The following is a 17,421-nucleotide window of genomic DNA, read 5'->3' as shown; positions in this document are numbered from 1 at the left end:
AGTATGCATTCGTCCACCTTGAATATTATTCATGTTCTGGTTAAAAAAGGCCCTAATGATTTATGCTATACAACGTTTGACATGTTTGAACGAACGTAAATATATTTTTTCCCCTCGTTCATGACGAGAAGTCCGGCTGGCTTAGATCATGTGCTAACAAGACGGAGATTTTTGGACATAAATGATGAGCTTTTTTGAACAAAACTACATTCGTTATGGACCTGTGATACCTGGAAGTGACATCTGATGAAGAGAATCAAAGGTAATGGATTATTTACATAGTATTTTCGATTTTAGATCTCCCCAACATGACGTCTAGTCTGTATCGCAACGCGTATTTTTCTGGGCGCAGTGCTCAGATTATTGCAAAGTGTGATTTCCCAGTAAGGTTATTTTTAAATCTGGCAAGTTGATTGCGTTCAAGAGATGTAAATCTATAATTCTTTAAATGACAATATAATATTTTACCAATGTTTTCTAATTTTAATTATTTAATTTGTGGTGTTGACTTGACTGCCGGTTATTGGAGGGAAACGATTTCCTCAACATCAATGCCATAGTAAAACGCTGTTTTTGGATATAAATATGAACTTGATAGAACTAAAAATGCATGCATTGTCTAACATAATGTCCTAGGAGTGTCATCTGATGGAGATTGTAAAAGGTTAGTGCATCATTTTAGCTGGTTTTATGGTTTTGGTGACCCTGTCTTTGAATTGACAAAACATTACACACAACTCTTGTAAATGTACTGTCCTAACATACTCTAAATTTATGCTTTCGCCGTAAAACCTTTTTGAAATCGTAAAACGTGGTTAGATTAAGGAGATGTTTATCTTTCAAAGGGTGTAAAATAGTTGTATGTTTGAAAAATTTGAATTTTGACATTTATTTGGATTCAAATTTGCCGCTCTTGAAATGCACCTGCTGTTGATGGAGTGCACCACGGGTGGGCGCGCGCCCACCTAGCCCATAGAGGTTAACGCTTTTTTGGTTACTACATGATTCCATATGTGTTATTTCATAGTTTTGATGTCTTCACAATTGTTCTACAATGTAGAAAATAGTAAAAATAATGAAAAACCCTTGAATGAGTAGGTGTGTCCAAACTTGTGACTGGTACTGTGTGCCTCATCACAATTCTACCTTGGAGATCTACAGACAGTTCTTTGGACTTCCTGATATAGTTCCTGCTCTGACATGCACTGTCAACTGTGGGACTTATATAGACACGTGTGTTTCTTTCTAAATCATGGCCAAACAATTGAATTAGCCACAGGTGGACTCCAATCAAGTTGTAGTGAGGATGATCAAAGGAAATCGGATGCTCCTGAGCTCAATTTGGAGTGTCATAGCAAAGGGGTGTGAATATTTATGTAAATGAGACATTTCTGTATTTCATTTTCAATACATTTGCAAACATTTCCAAAAACATGTTTACACTTTGTCATTATGGGGTATTGTGTGTAGATGGGTGAGAAGAAAAACAGTTTTAATCCATTTTGAATTAACGCTGTAACACAACAAAATGTGGAATAAGTCAATGGGTATGAATACTTTCTGAACGCACTGTACATACATATATTACACATAGCCTCTTAGAAAATTCACAAATCAACATGATTGGAGGTACACAACATAATCCCCGCCTCTTGTCATGAGCTGTTACCGAGAACCACATACCAGAGTTTTTACAGTGTTATTAGCAACTGAGTTTTCTGAGTATTTTCCATTAGACTTAAAATATGTCAGATTGACTAAGTTTGTAGGTGCAACAGTTTTTATTAAATGTATAATTTAACATGCACATTTACGTCCTTTAAGAACCAATGATGTGCCAATCCCTCAGCCATAGTTATAACAGGCAATATCTGCTCTGCTCCATTCAGAATCACTAGAAGCTGCAGACAAGGCGATCCACTTTCCGCTTTGCTATTCTTATTGTCCATGGAACCCCTGGCCCAGGCAATTCATCAATCGAAGGATATAACACTAATTTCTGATCACTTCATCTCACTATACGCAGACAATATTTTACAATATCTAGACAATGTATCTCAATCGCTCCCAAATGCATTGAAGGTCATAGATAAATGAATCTGATAAATTAAAATGACAAAATGAATCTAACCAAATCAGCCCTACTGCCGCTCAAGACCCCGATGGAGGACTCCATCTCTACTTATGGAATCCCAATCGTTTCCCGTTTAAATATTTGGGTGTAGATATATTTCCTTCCTAAGATAAAAACGATTGCCAGAAACCATAACAGCACACTCAAATCAATTCAATCCGACCTCAGTACATGGAATAATATCCCAGTTGCTTTAACCGGCAGAATATCTACTGTCAAAATGTATATATTGCCTCGGCAAATTTTCTATAGTTCAGTGCTTCCCATGGCTCTCCCTTCTGGCTATTGGGATAAAATTCATTGTGCGGTTTCAAAATGTATGTAGAAATGTAAACAATCGCAGATAAAATTAACACATTTATAGAGGAAAAGACGTAAGAGGACTATTCATACCAAACTTTAAATTGTATTTCCAGGCAATAGCATTTCACCCCATCCTAAATCTCTATGTTTGTCCTGTACAACCATGGTCCTTCCGCATGGTGCTGAAATTCATACTCAACTCAGCGCAAATACCCTTGTTCCAATTGGATCTCAGCTTGCGTAGTACGTCAAGGCCAGTACGTCTACAGTTGAGCAACACAAAGCCAGTATGTGTCCAGTTGAGCAACACAAATTAGGAAAAAGTCAGTAGTTGTATTTGATCAAATGTTTTATTAAAAGTATGAAGTTCAGCACCACGCGGAAGGACCGCAGTTGTACAGGACAAACATAGGTACTGTTAAGAATTTTCCGAATTGAAATTTTTACAAGTATCGACTGATGGTGACTCAATGTTGTTGCTAGCAAATCACACGACCAATTATCAAAACTCAACTCTGCCTTGAAATAAGAGAACGGAGTTGAGCATTCCTCAGCTATTCCGAAGGGAACACTTTAGTGTAACTTTTGCATTGGTTATATCATCCCAGATCTGCGGGTGGATTTAATGATTTGGCTGGAGTAGGCTGTGAGCTGGGCTGCAGTGCTTATTAAGGGCATGGAGCTGAGCAGAGCTGGGTTCTGTTCAGTTTTGTACTAGGATTTGTCCCAGATCAGCCTTGGGACACAAACATAGTTAGATACAGACAGACAGTGTCACTTTTGGAATCTGCTAGCTAGCCTGGTCTCCCTGTCAGACAGCAGGTTAGCCTGGTCTCCCAGTCCTAGTCAGAAACTCAGACATTCCCAGTAGAGGGGCTTTGGGGAGGGAAAGGAAGCTGTTATCCTGCATGTTGGGTTTAGTGCAAATGGCTGGATATGTATTATGTTGGACGAGGGTTGTATTGTGTAGTGTTGTATTACTGAAATCTGTATTATGGCTTAGTCTGGGCTGTTGGAAGGGGAACACTGTATTGTAACTTTTTGTATTGTTTATATCATCCCAAACATGGGGGGGTTAGAATGGATCAGAGCTGAGCAGGGCTGAGATCTGTTCTGTTTTGGGATTGGTCTCAGATCAGCCTTGGGACACAAACATAGTCGGAGACGGATAGAGACAGACAAATAGAGACAGACACATAGAGACAGACAGATAGAGACAGACAGTCAGGCCAGGAAACAGCTCTGTCTCTACAGGCTACACTTAGACAGGGGAGAGGCTGCTGTCATTGGAAACCTTTTGGTGAAATGTTGGTTCTCTTTATTATACTATTGGTTTTGGGTAATGGACATTGTATTTGTTTTGCCCCCCCCCCCCCCCACACACACACACACACACACACACACACACACACACACACACACACACACACACACACACACACACAATCCATTGTGGAGTGTCAGTATCAGATATGGCTGTGGCCACATGATCTGTGCCTTTCACTGCTGTTAAATCACACTTCAACCACCATGTGACTGACTGGCTATCTGGGAGCAGTGGGAACAAACTGGTGGAAGATTCAACCACCATGTGACTGACTGGCTATCTGGGAGCAGTGGGAACAAACTGGTGGAAGATTCAACCACCATGTGACTGACTGGCTATCTGGGAGCAGTGGGAACAAACTGGTGGAAGATTCAACCACCATGTGACTGACTGGCTATCTGGGAGCAGTGGGAACAAACTGGTGGAAGATTCAACCACCATGTGACTGACTGGCTATCTGGGAGCAGTGGGAACAAACTGGTGGAAGAGGAGGAATTTTACTCGAGGGCTCCACACTATTGAAAGGCCCAGATGTCGACAAATAGGCCATGGCAGATTCAGGGTGCTAGTACATGTACTGTATGTCATTATAGCAAAACTGTGAAAAATAACATGGAGAGTCTGGATTATTTATGGCTATCCTTTTATGATGCTATAAAGTAACTCCATTATGTAGGCTAGCTCTCTCTCCCTCTCTAAGCTCTTTCAACGGAATCTAATAGAAATCCCTTTACTCTGGACTTGTGCGCAGACGATACCCACTGCAAACCAAAACCATTTGTGTGAATAGAAAACAATGGCATGCTCTTGAGAAATGCAACCGATGAGTGTGTACTGTATCATGTGCGTTTATGTAAAATTTATAATCCAATTAACAAGTACAGGAAACACAGTGATCGCTCTATTATGGGAATACAAAAGGAGAGTGGTGCCATGTACTCTGAAAACTGCTCATGTGAAAAAAAATGAAAGTGGCGTTAAATGAGTGTGTCTGGTAATGTGTTTGTTTGCAGCCCCATGCTGTGAAGCTAGATTGCAGTAGTGACTTCTCACTCTCAATTCAATTTCAATTTAAGGGCTTTATTGACATAGGAAACACATGTTTGCTTTGCCAAAGCAAGTAAAACAGATAAATAAACAATACAAAATATACAGTAAACATTACACTCACAAAAGTTCCAAAAGAATAAAGACATTTCAAATATTATGTCTATATACAGTGTTGTAATGATATACAAATAGTTAAAGTACAAAAGGGAAAACAAATAAACATAAATATAGGTTGTATTTACAATTATTTTTGTTCTTCACTGGTTGTCTTTTTCTTGTGGCAGCAGGTCACACATCTTGCTGCTGTGATTGCATACTGTGGTATTTCACCCAATAGATATGGGAGTTTATCAAAATTGGATTTGTTTTAGAATTCTTTGTGGGTTTGTGTAATCTGAGGGAAATATGTGTCTCTAATATGGTCATACATTTGTCAGGAGGTTAGGAAGTGCAGCTCAGTTTCCACCTTTTTGTGGGCAGTGTGCACATAGCCTGTCTTCACTTGAGAGCCAGGTCTGCCTACGGCGGCCTTTCTCAATAGCAAGGCTATGATCACTGAGTCTGTACATAGTCAAAGATTTCTTATATTTTGGGTCAGTCACAGTGATCAGGTATTCTGCCAGTGTGTGTGTACTCTCTGATTAGGGCCAAATAGCATTCTAGTTTGCTCAGTGTTTTTGTAAATTCTTTCCAATGTGTCAAGTAATTATCTTTTTGTTTTCCCATGATTTGATTGGGTCTAACTCTCTCTCTTTCTCTTTCCTTCCCTCTCCCTCTCTCTCTCCTCTCTACAGGCATACTTCCGACAGGGTGTTGCCCTTCAGTACCTTGGTCGCCATGCCGACGCGTTGGCCGCCTTCGCCTCGGGGCTGGCCCAAGACCCCAAGAGCCTGCAGCTACTGGTTGGCATGGTGGAGGCTGCCATGAAGTCCCCACTACGAGGTAACACTTCTGTCTTACTATCTCTCTCTGTTTTCTTCTCTGTCTTTCTAACGGGCAAAATGTCGCTAATCTCCATCCCCGTCAGTCAATTAATGTGTCAGTGTGACTCTAGCTGTCTGTCAGAGTGACTACTGTATGTCTTTACACTGTCTGTCTGTCTGTCTGTCTGTCTGTCTGTCTGTCTGTCTGTCTGTCTGTCTGTCTGTCTGTCTGTCTGTCTGTCTGTCTGTCTGTCTGTCTGTCTGTCTGTCTGTCTGTCTGTCTGTCTGTCTGTCTCTGTCTGTCTGTCTGTCTGTCTGTCTGTCTGTCTGTCTGTCTGTCTGTCTGTCTGTCTGTCTGTCTGTCTGTCTGTCTGTCTGTCTGTCTGTCTGTCTGTCTGTCTGTCTGTCTGTCTGTCTGTCTGTCTGTCTGTCTGTCTGTCTGTCTGTCTGTCTGTCTGTCTGTCTGTCTGTCTGTCTGTCTGTCTGTCTGTCTGTCTCAGTGTATGTGTGACTGATTATCGGTCAGGCTGATCAGAAATATACTTATTTATCCTAATAATCATCCAACAATACAGTCCTTGTCTGCCCTTGATGAAGCCTATTTTCCAATGCCAAGTAGCTTAATATCCAGGCCTTTCAGTAAACTCTGTGACTTCCCTGCTCCATGATGTGTGAGAGAGATCAGAGAGAGTGGATCCACATGTCTGTGTTCTGTTCTGTTCAGAGAGGAGTCATTGTGTTTTAGGTTGCATGGAGCGCCTCTGTCAATCCCTGTTAGCGAAAGGCTGTATCTGAATACATGGAAAAAACAAGCACTGAGTGAAAAACCCATCTGAGGTACATTGATTACATAAACCTTGTCACTGGAAGCCTAACAGCAAAATGACTTGAGAGTGGGCCCAACACTAAACACTGTGGACCTGACTGGCCTCTCTCTCAGTAGAATAGGAGAAGCTCTTGGCCCAGGCTTTTTAAATCTCTTAATTGTTTACCACGTTTCCCATGGTGCCAGGGAGGGAAGCAGCTAGCGACGGAGGGAGGGAGCCAGTCCAAGGTTTTTTAGGGGGAGCTAGGTCGGGGGATTAAGAGCAATGATCCTCTCAGAGGGGCTCCTGGCATAGGGGGAAGATAATCAGCGTTACGCCAGCAAACAGGGAGGATAATCAGTGTTGTGCAGCCAAAACCCTGTGATAAGGAAAAGGTAGGAAAGCGTTGCTTTCTCTCGCTGAAGTCGAAGATGGCATGTTGCTGCCAGCCCGTCTTATCGTCCGTGTAACACACCCCTCCCAGGATTACCTGGGGATTACCAAACCCACTCATTTAATTTTCCCCTCGCTTGGAGTTTGGTGTCGCTAGGGTCTTACTAAACTTTTGCCCCAGCTAGTTAAATACAGAGTTGAAGTGTAATGAAGAAGATGAACAGAACACAGCCATGTGGATCCACTCTCTCTGATCTCTCTCACATACTGATGATATACAACTAGTATTAGTCAAGTAGCTACTTGTTGTTTTCAGGACAACACATACATCACATTCACTTTCATGTTTTTCTTTACATGTTGACTTTTTATTCTGTCATTGGGCATAGCGAGACAGATAAAGGTGTGCTCATTCAAACAGTGAACAAAGCACACAAATAATGAAAGCAAGAAAACATATTCAAGTCCTTTGTCTTCAAGGAGACAAAAAGTGTGTATAAAATTCCCCTGAAGCACACTATCACCACTGTTTGTGTTTACTTTACTTTAGTATAACAATGTTACATTCTCACATTGTCACTGTGGCTTTGCCAAACACTTTTCCCCACACGACGCAACACAGACGTTAGTTCCCTCTCTCTTCCTCGTATAGATCTGAAAGATTTTCCATGAGTCCAGAATTCTACTGTACTCTACGCCTTTGTGTTTCCCACAACAAAGAGCTTTCAAAGGAGGGGAAACTGCTCTCAGAAACCTCTGTATCCCCGGCTCTCTTCTCTGCCGCCTGTGATCATTATGTCAGCTTCGAACTCCTCAGATATCAAGGTTTTGATGCATCTTTTTTTCCTGCGGTGAATATCGCTGAGTGAGATGAAATGAGAGAAATCAAGCCCAATCAGTAGTCATTGTTGAGAGTAAATGGGCTTGGTTCTCTTCTGTTCTGTTTGTCCCGTAAACTTGGGCCGCAGGTAGCCTAGCGTTTAGAGTGTTGGGCCAGTAACCGAAAGGTTGCTAGTTTGAATCCCCGAGCTGACAAGATGAAACATCTGTTGATGTGCGTTTGAGCAAGGCACTTAACCCTCATTGCTCCGGGGTCGCCGTTGATAATGGTTGACCCTGGCCTCGACCCCAATCTCCGAGGGAGTCTCAGGGAGAGTTGGGATATGCAAAAAAACACATTTCAAGTTCACACATGCGTATAATACACACTTGTGCATGTGTGAAGTAGGACAAATATAAGAACCCACAAAATGATTATTATTATTATTATCTTGCACCAGCTCTGAAGTTCCCTGACTGAGCTCTTAGAGTTGGACGAGAGACAATGTCACCATAATAAACAATGTCACCATAATGATCATGATGATGAGAAAATATGGTACTTTCAGTATGTTCTTTTTAGTATGTAAGGAGATGCAGAAAAACAGACGTAGGATACAGGAGGACTTTAGCCCTCTCAGCAGTCAGCTCTCTGCCTCTTCACAGTCACAGACCCAAAGAAGAGAATGGCTCGTGAAATGGGAAGGTGAAATGAGTCATGGTTGTATTTAAAGGCAGGGGAAAACAGAATGTCCGCTACATGGGTTTGTAATGGTCACCAACCTCCCAGGGCCTCCCTTTTATGAGTCCAAGCCTGAGAGCAGGAGAAGGAACTATATATGAATGTACTGTACCTGTTTATGTACATGTGGATGATATTTACTCCATGTTTGTAAAAGGATTGGTAATAATAGTACATGGGACTTATATAGGACTTTTCCATGAAACTAAACCGAGATATCAAAACAAGACAACGCCAGTCTAACAGCAGGAAGTAACAAAAACATGAAACAAAGAGAAGGGGACGAGCTTAAAGAAGAGGAAAGAATGTGATGTGTCAGTGTATGAGTGAGCGAGCAGGTGTTGTGTGTGTGTGTGTGTGTTTGGGATAGAGAGAGCGTGTGTGGGAGAGAGTGTCTGTGGGGAGGGGCTTAGAGGTAGGCCAAGGTGAAGAGGTTGGGCTTTAGGATGAACTGAAAGATGGTGATGGATTCAGAGTCACGGATGGTTGGAGGGAAGGAGTTCCAGAGTCTTGGATCATCCCTGGAGAAGGCCCTGTTGCTGAAACTCTGGAGCTTGGACTTGGGAAAGAGAGAGAATAAGACCGTGACAGAGAGAGAGAAAAAGAGAAAGATGGAGAGAGAGACAGAGAGACAGAGAGAGAGATAGCAATGTTTGATTTATGACACTACTCTGTGTATCACTTTGAATACAATTACCAGCTATGAATGGATATGATATGCACAGTGTTTCTGCTAGCGTTACATTCTACCAACCGCTGGAACACAAGTGATGCACTTGAAATAGCATCATCAATTATATTTTTGAATGCTTGTGTGAAGACTATAGACGTGTATCATTTTGTGTGTGTGTGGTGAATATTAGTTTCAGTCTGGGTGGCTTGGTACTACCACCAGGCTATTCAGATAATGTTCATGTGTATTTTGTTGTTTGTAAGTGTTTGTCTGAACCAATGAGTGTCATGGTCTTTAAGTGCATGGGCATGACTGATACAGTAGCAGGCATATAGTACATCTGAATGCAGGCACGATCTGCCTTGTACAGGTACATTATTACAGAAAAACCTCTGTGGGGGAGGAGTTGACCTAATTAACTGCAACTCTGCTAAGAATATTTGCAGAAGGGGCACAGGTATATTTCATATTCCCCTTCATGTTCACACACTTGCACTCACATATACAGTACACACACTCACATATACAGTACACACACTCACACATACAGTACACACACGCAGGCAGGCACGCGCACACACACATACACACACGGGATGTCACCCCTGTCCCGTCCTCCTCCCTATCAGCCTCCCAATTTGCTGCCTGGCTGTCTGGCGGGCTGGCTGGCAGGCTGGCTGGCAGGCTGGCGGGTAATGTCAGTAATCTGGAGGGGCTGTGGATCCCAAACCTTGCGTTGCCCACCGTTGATTTATAGTATTGTGTGCATTTTCAGCCTTCCCAAAGGTCACCTTGTGTGTCTCCTCTCCGCTCTGCATTCCTCTGCCTCTCTCCCCTGTGTGTTACAGCAGCATGTTCACCATCACTCTTAACACTCACCGGCCCTCAAAACCCACTCAGGCTTTTCTTTTCTCTCTCAAACTGCAACATCGAATGAAAAAATGAAGAGACATAGAAATATAATTTCACTGTGCTGTCTTTGAAATTGCCTTGTATTAAATTGCCCATAATAGTGGTACCTGTGAATGGTGTATTCATTTGTTTGTCTTGTTGTCAGTGAAATCCATGTTCTAAAGCAATCACTCAGACAAGCTCAGCTCATTTAGCTAACAAAAGACACACTGATTGCTCTCCCTGAAACACAGTAGATGTGACGGTCATGGAATTTTGGATGACGGTTATTGGTCAGCCAAAATATATTAGACACGCATTTTCTTCTCTCCTCCGCTCCTGACTGCATGTGCTTCTGCTGCAGGGAGGGGGCGTTGCCTGGGCAACTAAAGACTCGTCTGCTACAACACTTGCTTGTTTCAGCAAGGAGCAATAAAGTTTCATCATGTTGTAAGAGTCCATGTTACCGCTGAAAAAGACTCAACCGCACGAATGCCCCGTCCTGTCTTCAGTCAGCTGTTCGCTACACACAGAAGAAAAAAAGAAATATATATACACTACCAGTCACAAGTTTGGACACACCTACTCATTCAAGGGTCTTTCTTTATTTTTTACTATTTCCTACATTGTAGAATAATAGTGAAGACATCAAAACCATGAAATAACACATACGGAATCATATTGTAACCAAAAAAGTGTTAAACAAATCAAAATATATTTTAGATTCTTCAAAGTAGCCACCCTTCACCTTGATAACAGCTTTGCACACTCTTGGCATTCTCTCAACCAGCTTCACCTGGAATGCTTTTCCAACAGTCTTGAAGGAGTTCCCATATATGCTGAGCACTTGTTGGCTGCTTTTTGTTCACTCTGTGGTCCAACTCATCCCAAACCATCTCAATTCAAATCAAATCAAATTTTGTTTGTCACATGCGCCGAATACAACAGGTGTAGACCTTACCGTGAAATGCTTACTTACAAGCCCTTAACCAACAATGTAGTTCAAGATATAGAGTTAATAAAATAAAGTAAAAATCACAAGGTAACACAATAAATTGACATAACAATAATGAGGCTATATACAGGGGGTACCGGTACCGAGTCAATGTGCGGGGGTACAGGTTAATCGAGGTCATTTGTAAAGTGACTATGCATAGATAATAAACAGCAAGTAGCAGCAGTGTAAAAACAAAAGGGGGGGGGGGGGGGGTTCAATGTAAATAGTCCAGGTGGCCATTTGATTAGTTTAGTTGTTCAGCAGTCTTATGGCTTGTGGTAGAATCTGTTAAGGAGCCTTTTGGTCCTAGACATGGCATTCCAGTACTGCTTGCCGTGCGATAGCAGAGAGAACAGTCTATGACTTGGGAGACTGAAGTCTTTGACAATGTTTTGGGCCTTCCTCTGACACCACCTAGTATATAGGTCCTGGATGTCAGGAAGCTTGGCCCCAGTGATGTACTGGGCCGTACACACTACCCTCTGTAGCACCTTCCAGTCAGATGCTGAGCAGTTGCCATACCAGGTGGTAATACAACCGGTCAGGATGCTCTCAATGGTGCAGCTGTAGAACTTTTTGAGGATCTGAGGACCCATGCCAAGTCTTTTCAGTCTCCTGAGGGGGAAAGGTGTTGTCGTGCCCTTTTCACAACAGTCTTGGTGTGTTTGGACCATGATAGTTTGTTGGTGATGTGGACACCAAGGAACTTGAAACTCTCGACCCGCTCCACTTCAATCCCATCTATGTTAATGGGGGCTGTTTTCTATAGTCCACAATCAGCTCCTTTGTCTTGCTCATGTTGAGAGAGAGGTTATTGTCTCTGACCTCCTCCCTATAGGCTGTCTCATCATTGTCGATGATCAGGCCTACCACTGTTGTGTTGTGAGAAAACTTAATGATGGTGTTGGAGTCATGTTTGGCCACGCAGTAGTTGATGAACAGGGAGTACAGGAGGGAACTAAGCACGCACCCCTGAGGGGTTCCAGTGTCGAGGATCAGCGTGGCAGATGTGTTGTTACCTACCTTTACCACCTGTCGGCGGCCCGTCAGGAAGTCAAGGATCCAGTTGCAGAGGGAGGTATTTAGTACCAGGGTCCTTAACTTAGTGTTGAGCTTTGTGGGCACTATGGTGTTGAACGCTGAGCTGTAGTCAATGAACAGCATTTTCACATAGGTGTTCCTTTTGTCCAGTGTGGAGTGCGTTTGAGATCGCGTCATCTGTTGATCTGTTGGGGAGGTATGCAAGTTATAGTGGGTCTAGGGTTTCTGGCATGATGGTGTTGATGTGAGCCATGACCAGCCTTTCAAAGCACTTCATGGTTACCGACGAGAGTGCTATGGGCGGTAATCATTTAGGCAGGTTACCTTCGCTATCTTGGGCACAGGGACAATGATGGTCTGTTTGAAACATGTAGGTATTACAGACTCTGCCAGGGGGAGGTTGAAAATGTCAGTGAAGACAATTGGCAGTTGGTCCGCGCATGCTTTGAGTACACGTCCTGGTAATCTGTCTGGCCCTGCGGCTTTGTGAATGTTGACCTTGCTCACATCAGCTATGGAGAGCATGATCATGCAGGCTTCAGTGTTTCTCGCCTCAAAGTGAGCATAAAAGGCATTTAGCTCGTCTGGTAGGCTCACGTCACTGGGCAGCTCGCGGCTGGGTTTCCTTTTGTAGTTCGTAATAGTTTTCAAGCTCTGCCACATCTGACGAGTGTCAGAGCCGGTGTAGTAGCATTCAATCTTAGTCCTGTATTGACGCTTTGCCTGTTCGATGGTTCGTCTGAGGGCATAGTGGGATTTCTTATAAGCGTCTGGAATAGTGTCCCGCTCCTTGAAAGCTCCAGCTCTAGCCTTTAGCTCGGTGTGGATGTTGCCTGTAATTCATGGCTTCTGGTTGGGAAATGTACGTATGGTCACTGTGGGGATGACATCATCGATGCACTTATTGATGAAGCCGGTGTTGACTGAAGTGGTATGCTCCTCAATGCCATTGGATGAATCCCGGAACATATTCCAGTCTGTGCTAGCAAAACAGTCCTGAAGCGTAGCATCCGCATCATCTGACTGTATTGAGCGAGTCACTTGTACTTCCTGCTTTAGTTTTTGCTTGTAAGCAGTAATCAGGTTGAATTGGGTTAAGGTCGGGTGATTGTGGAGGCCAGGTCATCTGATGCAACACTTCATCACTCTCCTTCTTGGTTAAATAGCCCTCACACAGCCTCTGTGTCTCACAAAGACACGGAGGTTGGAACCAAAAATCTCAAATTTGGACTCATCATACCAAAGGACAGATTTCCACAGGTCTAATGTCCATTGCTGGGTCTTCCTTTCCTGTGGCGGTCCTCGTGAGAGCAAATTTCATCATAGTGCTTGATGGTTTTTGCGACTGCACTTGAAGAAACGTTCAAAGTTCTTGAAATTTTCCACATTGACTGACCTTCATGTCTTAAAATAATGATTGACTGTTCTCTTTGCTTATTTGAGCTGTTCTTGCCATAATATGGACTTTTACCAAATAGGGCTATCTTCTGTATACCACCCCTACCTTGTCACAACACAACTGATTGGATCAAATGCATTAAGAAGGAAATAAATTCCACAAATTAACATTAAACAAGTCACACCTGTTAATTGAAATGCATTCCTGGTTACTACCTCATGAAGCTGGTTGAGGTAAATGGAGGATCTCCGCATGTGTAGTTCCCACCGTGAAGCATGGAGGAGGAGATGTGATGGTGTGGGGGTGCTCTGCTGGTGACACTGTCAGTGATGTATTTAGAATTCAAGGCACACTTAACCAGCATGGCTACCACAGCATTCTGCAGCGATACGCCATCCCATCTGGTTTGGGACTATCATTTGTTTTTCAACAGGACAATGACTCAACACACCTCTAGGCTGTGTAAGGGCTATTTGACCAAGAAGGAGAGTGATGGAGTGCTGCAGCATCAGATGACCTGACCTCCACAATCACCCGACCTCAACCCAATTGAGATGGTTTGGGATGAGTTGGACCACAGAGTGAAGGAAAAGCAGCCAACAATTGCTAAGTATATGTGGGAACTCCTTCAAGACTGTTGGAAAAGCATTCCAAGTGAAGCTGGTTGAGAGAATGCCAAGAATGTGCAAAGCTGTCCTCAAGGCGAAGGGAGGCTACTTTGAAGAATCTCAAATATAAAATATATTTTGAATTGTTTAACACTTTTTTGGTTACTACATCATTCCATCTGTGTTATTTCATAGTTTATGTCCTCACTATTATTCTACAATGTATAAAATAGTAAAAATAAAGAAAACCCCTTGAATGAGTAGTTGTGTCCAAACTTTTGACTGGTACTGTATATCAAGACAGTTATGACGGTTATTTTATTTTCATGATGCTCTTCATCAGTAATCATTGGTTACACGATTATACAGTAATTGTGTCAGACTTAACTAGATGCACTGAGGACTGGGATGAGTTTATATGGAGCTATTGAGATTTTCCATCTTACAAGATATTCTGGTGAACCAATCAACATGACTAGTGTACAGTAATTTACCTAAGCAGCATACAGTCATTGTTCGTGAGCTGCAGTATGGAGAACCTTGTGTATTCCATGAAACTGAAAGGAATTCAAAAAAATCTATCTGAATGAGTCCAGTAGCCCCCATCATGACCATCCCTAACCCCCTCCTCTCCCCTCCCTCCACATAGAGTCCCTGGAACCCACCTACCAACAGCTGCAGAAGATGAAGCTGGACAAGAGTCCATTCGTGGTGGTGTCAGTGATTGGTCAGGAGCTGCTGACGGCGGCCCACCACACCGCATCCGTGGTGGTCCTGGAGGCCGCGTTAAAGATCGGTACCTGCAGCCTCAAGCTGCGTGGCTCCGTCTTCTCAGCCCTCAGCAGCGCCCACTGGTCCCTGGGCAATGCAGAGAAGAGCACCGGATACATGCAGCAAGACCTGGAGGTTTCCAAGACACTAGGTGAGACCACAGGGGTGTATGTTTGTGTGTGTGTTTTTGTCTGTTTATTTCTGTTCGTATCTGTGGGTATTGGTGTGTTTCTATCTGGTCCTGAGTTGCTGTGTGTGTGAGGCAGCCCAGATTGTCTGGACTCTCCTGACCCCACACAGTTTGACACATAAGTGGGCAGTGTATAGCAGAGCAGCAGGAGATAAGGGTCTGGATGGAGCAGAGTGCTGTGGTTTTTAGGTAGAGAGCCTGGCTCTCTGGCTCTGTATGGGGGGGCCTGTCTGTCAGGCAGATGTAATAAGGCCTCCCCCTCTCCACCTCTCACCCCACTAGGGCCGGAGGTCAGGTATAGCAGGTCTACTTCTACTGTGGAGCTCTGTCTGTACAGCAGCTTAGAACGCCCAGTACTCCATTTAAGGACATCATGGGATGTCAGTGTCAAGGAGATCCATCGCATCACTGCATCACTGCTCTAAGATGGCGAAGGACCATGACTGGCCTGTAAATCTACACTGAATGACAGCACATTTACTATTGATGTCCCTGTTGTACTGTATATAACCTGAGTGATAAACAAGCAAGTATACAGATGCTTGTATTGAAAGTTACAAAGTATTGATTATGTTCTCAGATGAATTTGTATAGAGAACATTGTCCTTTGTCCCATACTGTCCTGGAGTGACTGTCTCTTACATGTCCTTTCTCCTCCCTTTCCTCCTCTGCTCCAGGTGACCAAACAGGTGAATGCCGTGCCCATGGCAACCTGGGCTCAGCATTCTTCTCCAAGGGGAACTACCGTGAGGCCCTGACCAACCACCGCCACCAGCTGGTCCTGGCTATGAAGCTCAAGGACAGGGAGGTAAGAGACTGAGACACATGGCCACATCCCACTCATGAGGAGAAGATGTGTCCTCTTATCAGAGGTTCCCAAACCTTTTCACTCAGGCCCCCCTTCCAGCATTGTGGAACCCCCCCCCCCCCCCCCCCCCGCGTGCTATGTCTATTTCTATGGGCACAAGCACTGTTCATAACACAAATTGTTCACACCCCTCTTGTTGTGGGAGAGAACATTTGCAGATTTAAAGCTTATTTCCTGCAATTCTACACATTTTGTCATGGGGTGCAGAGAACATTTAGCAGTTTAATGTGTATTCATGTGATATTTGAGTGACTCGAACTTTACAAAAAAAAATTCTGCTATTACAACTTTCAAGAGTAAGTTGAAAGCCCCTGTGCCCCCCTGTACCCCACAGTTTGGGAACCACCGCTCTATACATTACTCCTGGGCCTATTTGATGCTCTTTTCTAGGTGGTAGTAGGTAGGGCGGCAGGTAGCCTAGTGGTTAGACTGTTGGGCCAGTAACTGAAAGGTTGCTTGATCAAATCCCCGAGCTGACAAGGTAAAAATCTGTTGTTCTGCCCCTGAACAAGGCAGTTAACCCACTGTTCCTAGGCTGTCATTGAAAATAAGAATTTGTTCTTAAGTGACTTGCCTAGTTAAATAAAGATAAAATGTAAGAGAAATCTCTCATATAGTTTTAGGTTATCTTCTGCTATAGGAGGGGTGGTGTCTTTTTTTGGTTTCTGTTAGTGGTTGCCATAGTGATGTGTCCAGCATCCTCTCCTCTGTCTTGGTCGTTCAGAGGGTGACTGAAGGGTAAGACTGAAGAGCAGGAAGGCTCTGCTGCTGGTTCTCCTGTCAGAGAGAGAGAGGGATGAGAAGTGGGCTAGGAGAACAAGGGAAGGTGACAAGGCGAGGGATAGAGAGGTGGAGAGACCAATGGGAGGGCCATTAGTAACAGCTGGTGCTCCTCGTTATCAATGCAAAACGTTTATGCAGATATTATAGAGATATTTATCCTGTACATGATTCAGTAAGTCTGGGGCTTTGGCAACATATGCTGCTTTAGGAATGTCATTTACACTGATTAAGCTGTTTGGATATGAAATAGAGGGGGAAAGAAAACAGAGAGAAAAAACTGACGGACAAGGGAGAGTGAGAGCGTGAGGGAGAGAGAGAGAGAGGGAGAACGAGTAGGTGAGTGTGAGAGAGGGAGAAGAAGAATAGAGGTAGAGCATGAGGGAAGAGGGAGGAAGGGGGAGGGCCAGACAGTGAGAAAAGGGGCTAGTTTCTCTCTCCCTTAAGCCTGCTCTCACTCTCTCTCGCTCTCTCTCTCTCTGTGTGACTCTGCCTGACCTCTGTGGTGATTGTGGGGGGTGACAGGTGCTCGTTCCAGCACAGTTCCGTCACCCAGCCCAGAGAGAAGAATGCCCTTGCTTCCCCCGTCCCTCCCTGCTTCCCCCGTCCCTCCCTGCTTCCCCAGTCTCTCCCTGTTTCCCCCGCCCTTCACTGCTTTCCCCCCGTGTCCATCCCTGCTTCCCCTGTGTCCATCCCTGCTTCCCCT

The 17,421-nt window shown here is 43.8% G+C and overlaps 1 protein-coding gene across 2 annotated transcripts in view; it reads left to right on the top strand.

Moving 5' to 3' along the window:
* The window catches only part of LOC106580375 (tetratricopeptide repeat protein 28), a 217,984-nt gene that overhangs the window by 100,569 nt on the left and 99,994 nt on the right, over positions 1–17,421 (top strand). For both annotated transcript variants that reach the window (XM_082966301.1, XM_014161362.3), the window contains exons 2-4: positions 5,609–5,756; positions 14,756–15,028; positions 15,745–15,875. In XM_082966301.1, coding sequence (XP_082822427.1) covers positions 5,609–5,756; positions 14,756–15,028; positions 15,745–15,875 — 552 coding nt within the window. The remainder of the gene's footprint in view (positions 1–5,608; positions 5,757–14,755; positions 15,029–15,744; positions 15,876–17,421) is intronic.

Source organism: Salmo salar, chromosome 20 (genome assembly GCF_965601325.2).
Source record: "Salmo salar chromosome 20, fSalSal1, whole genome shotgun sequence".
Lineage (NCBI taxonomy): Eukaryota > Metazoa > Chordata > Actinopteri > Salmoniformes > Salmonidae > Salmo > Salmo salar.
The sequence above is the reverse complement of the archived record's forward strand: the minus strand, read 5'-3'. Positions and strand labels throughout refer to the sequence as shown.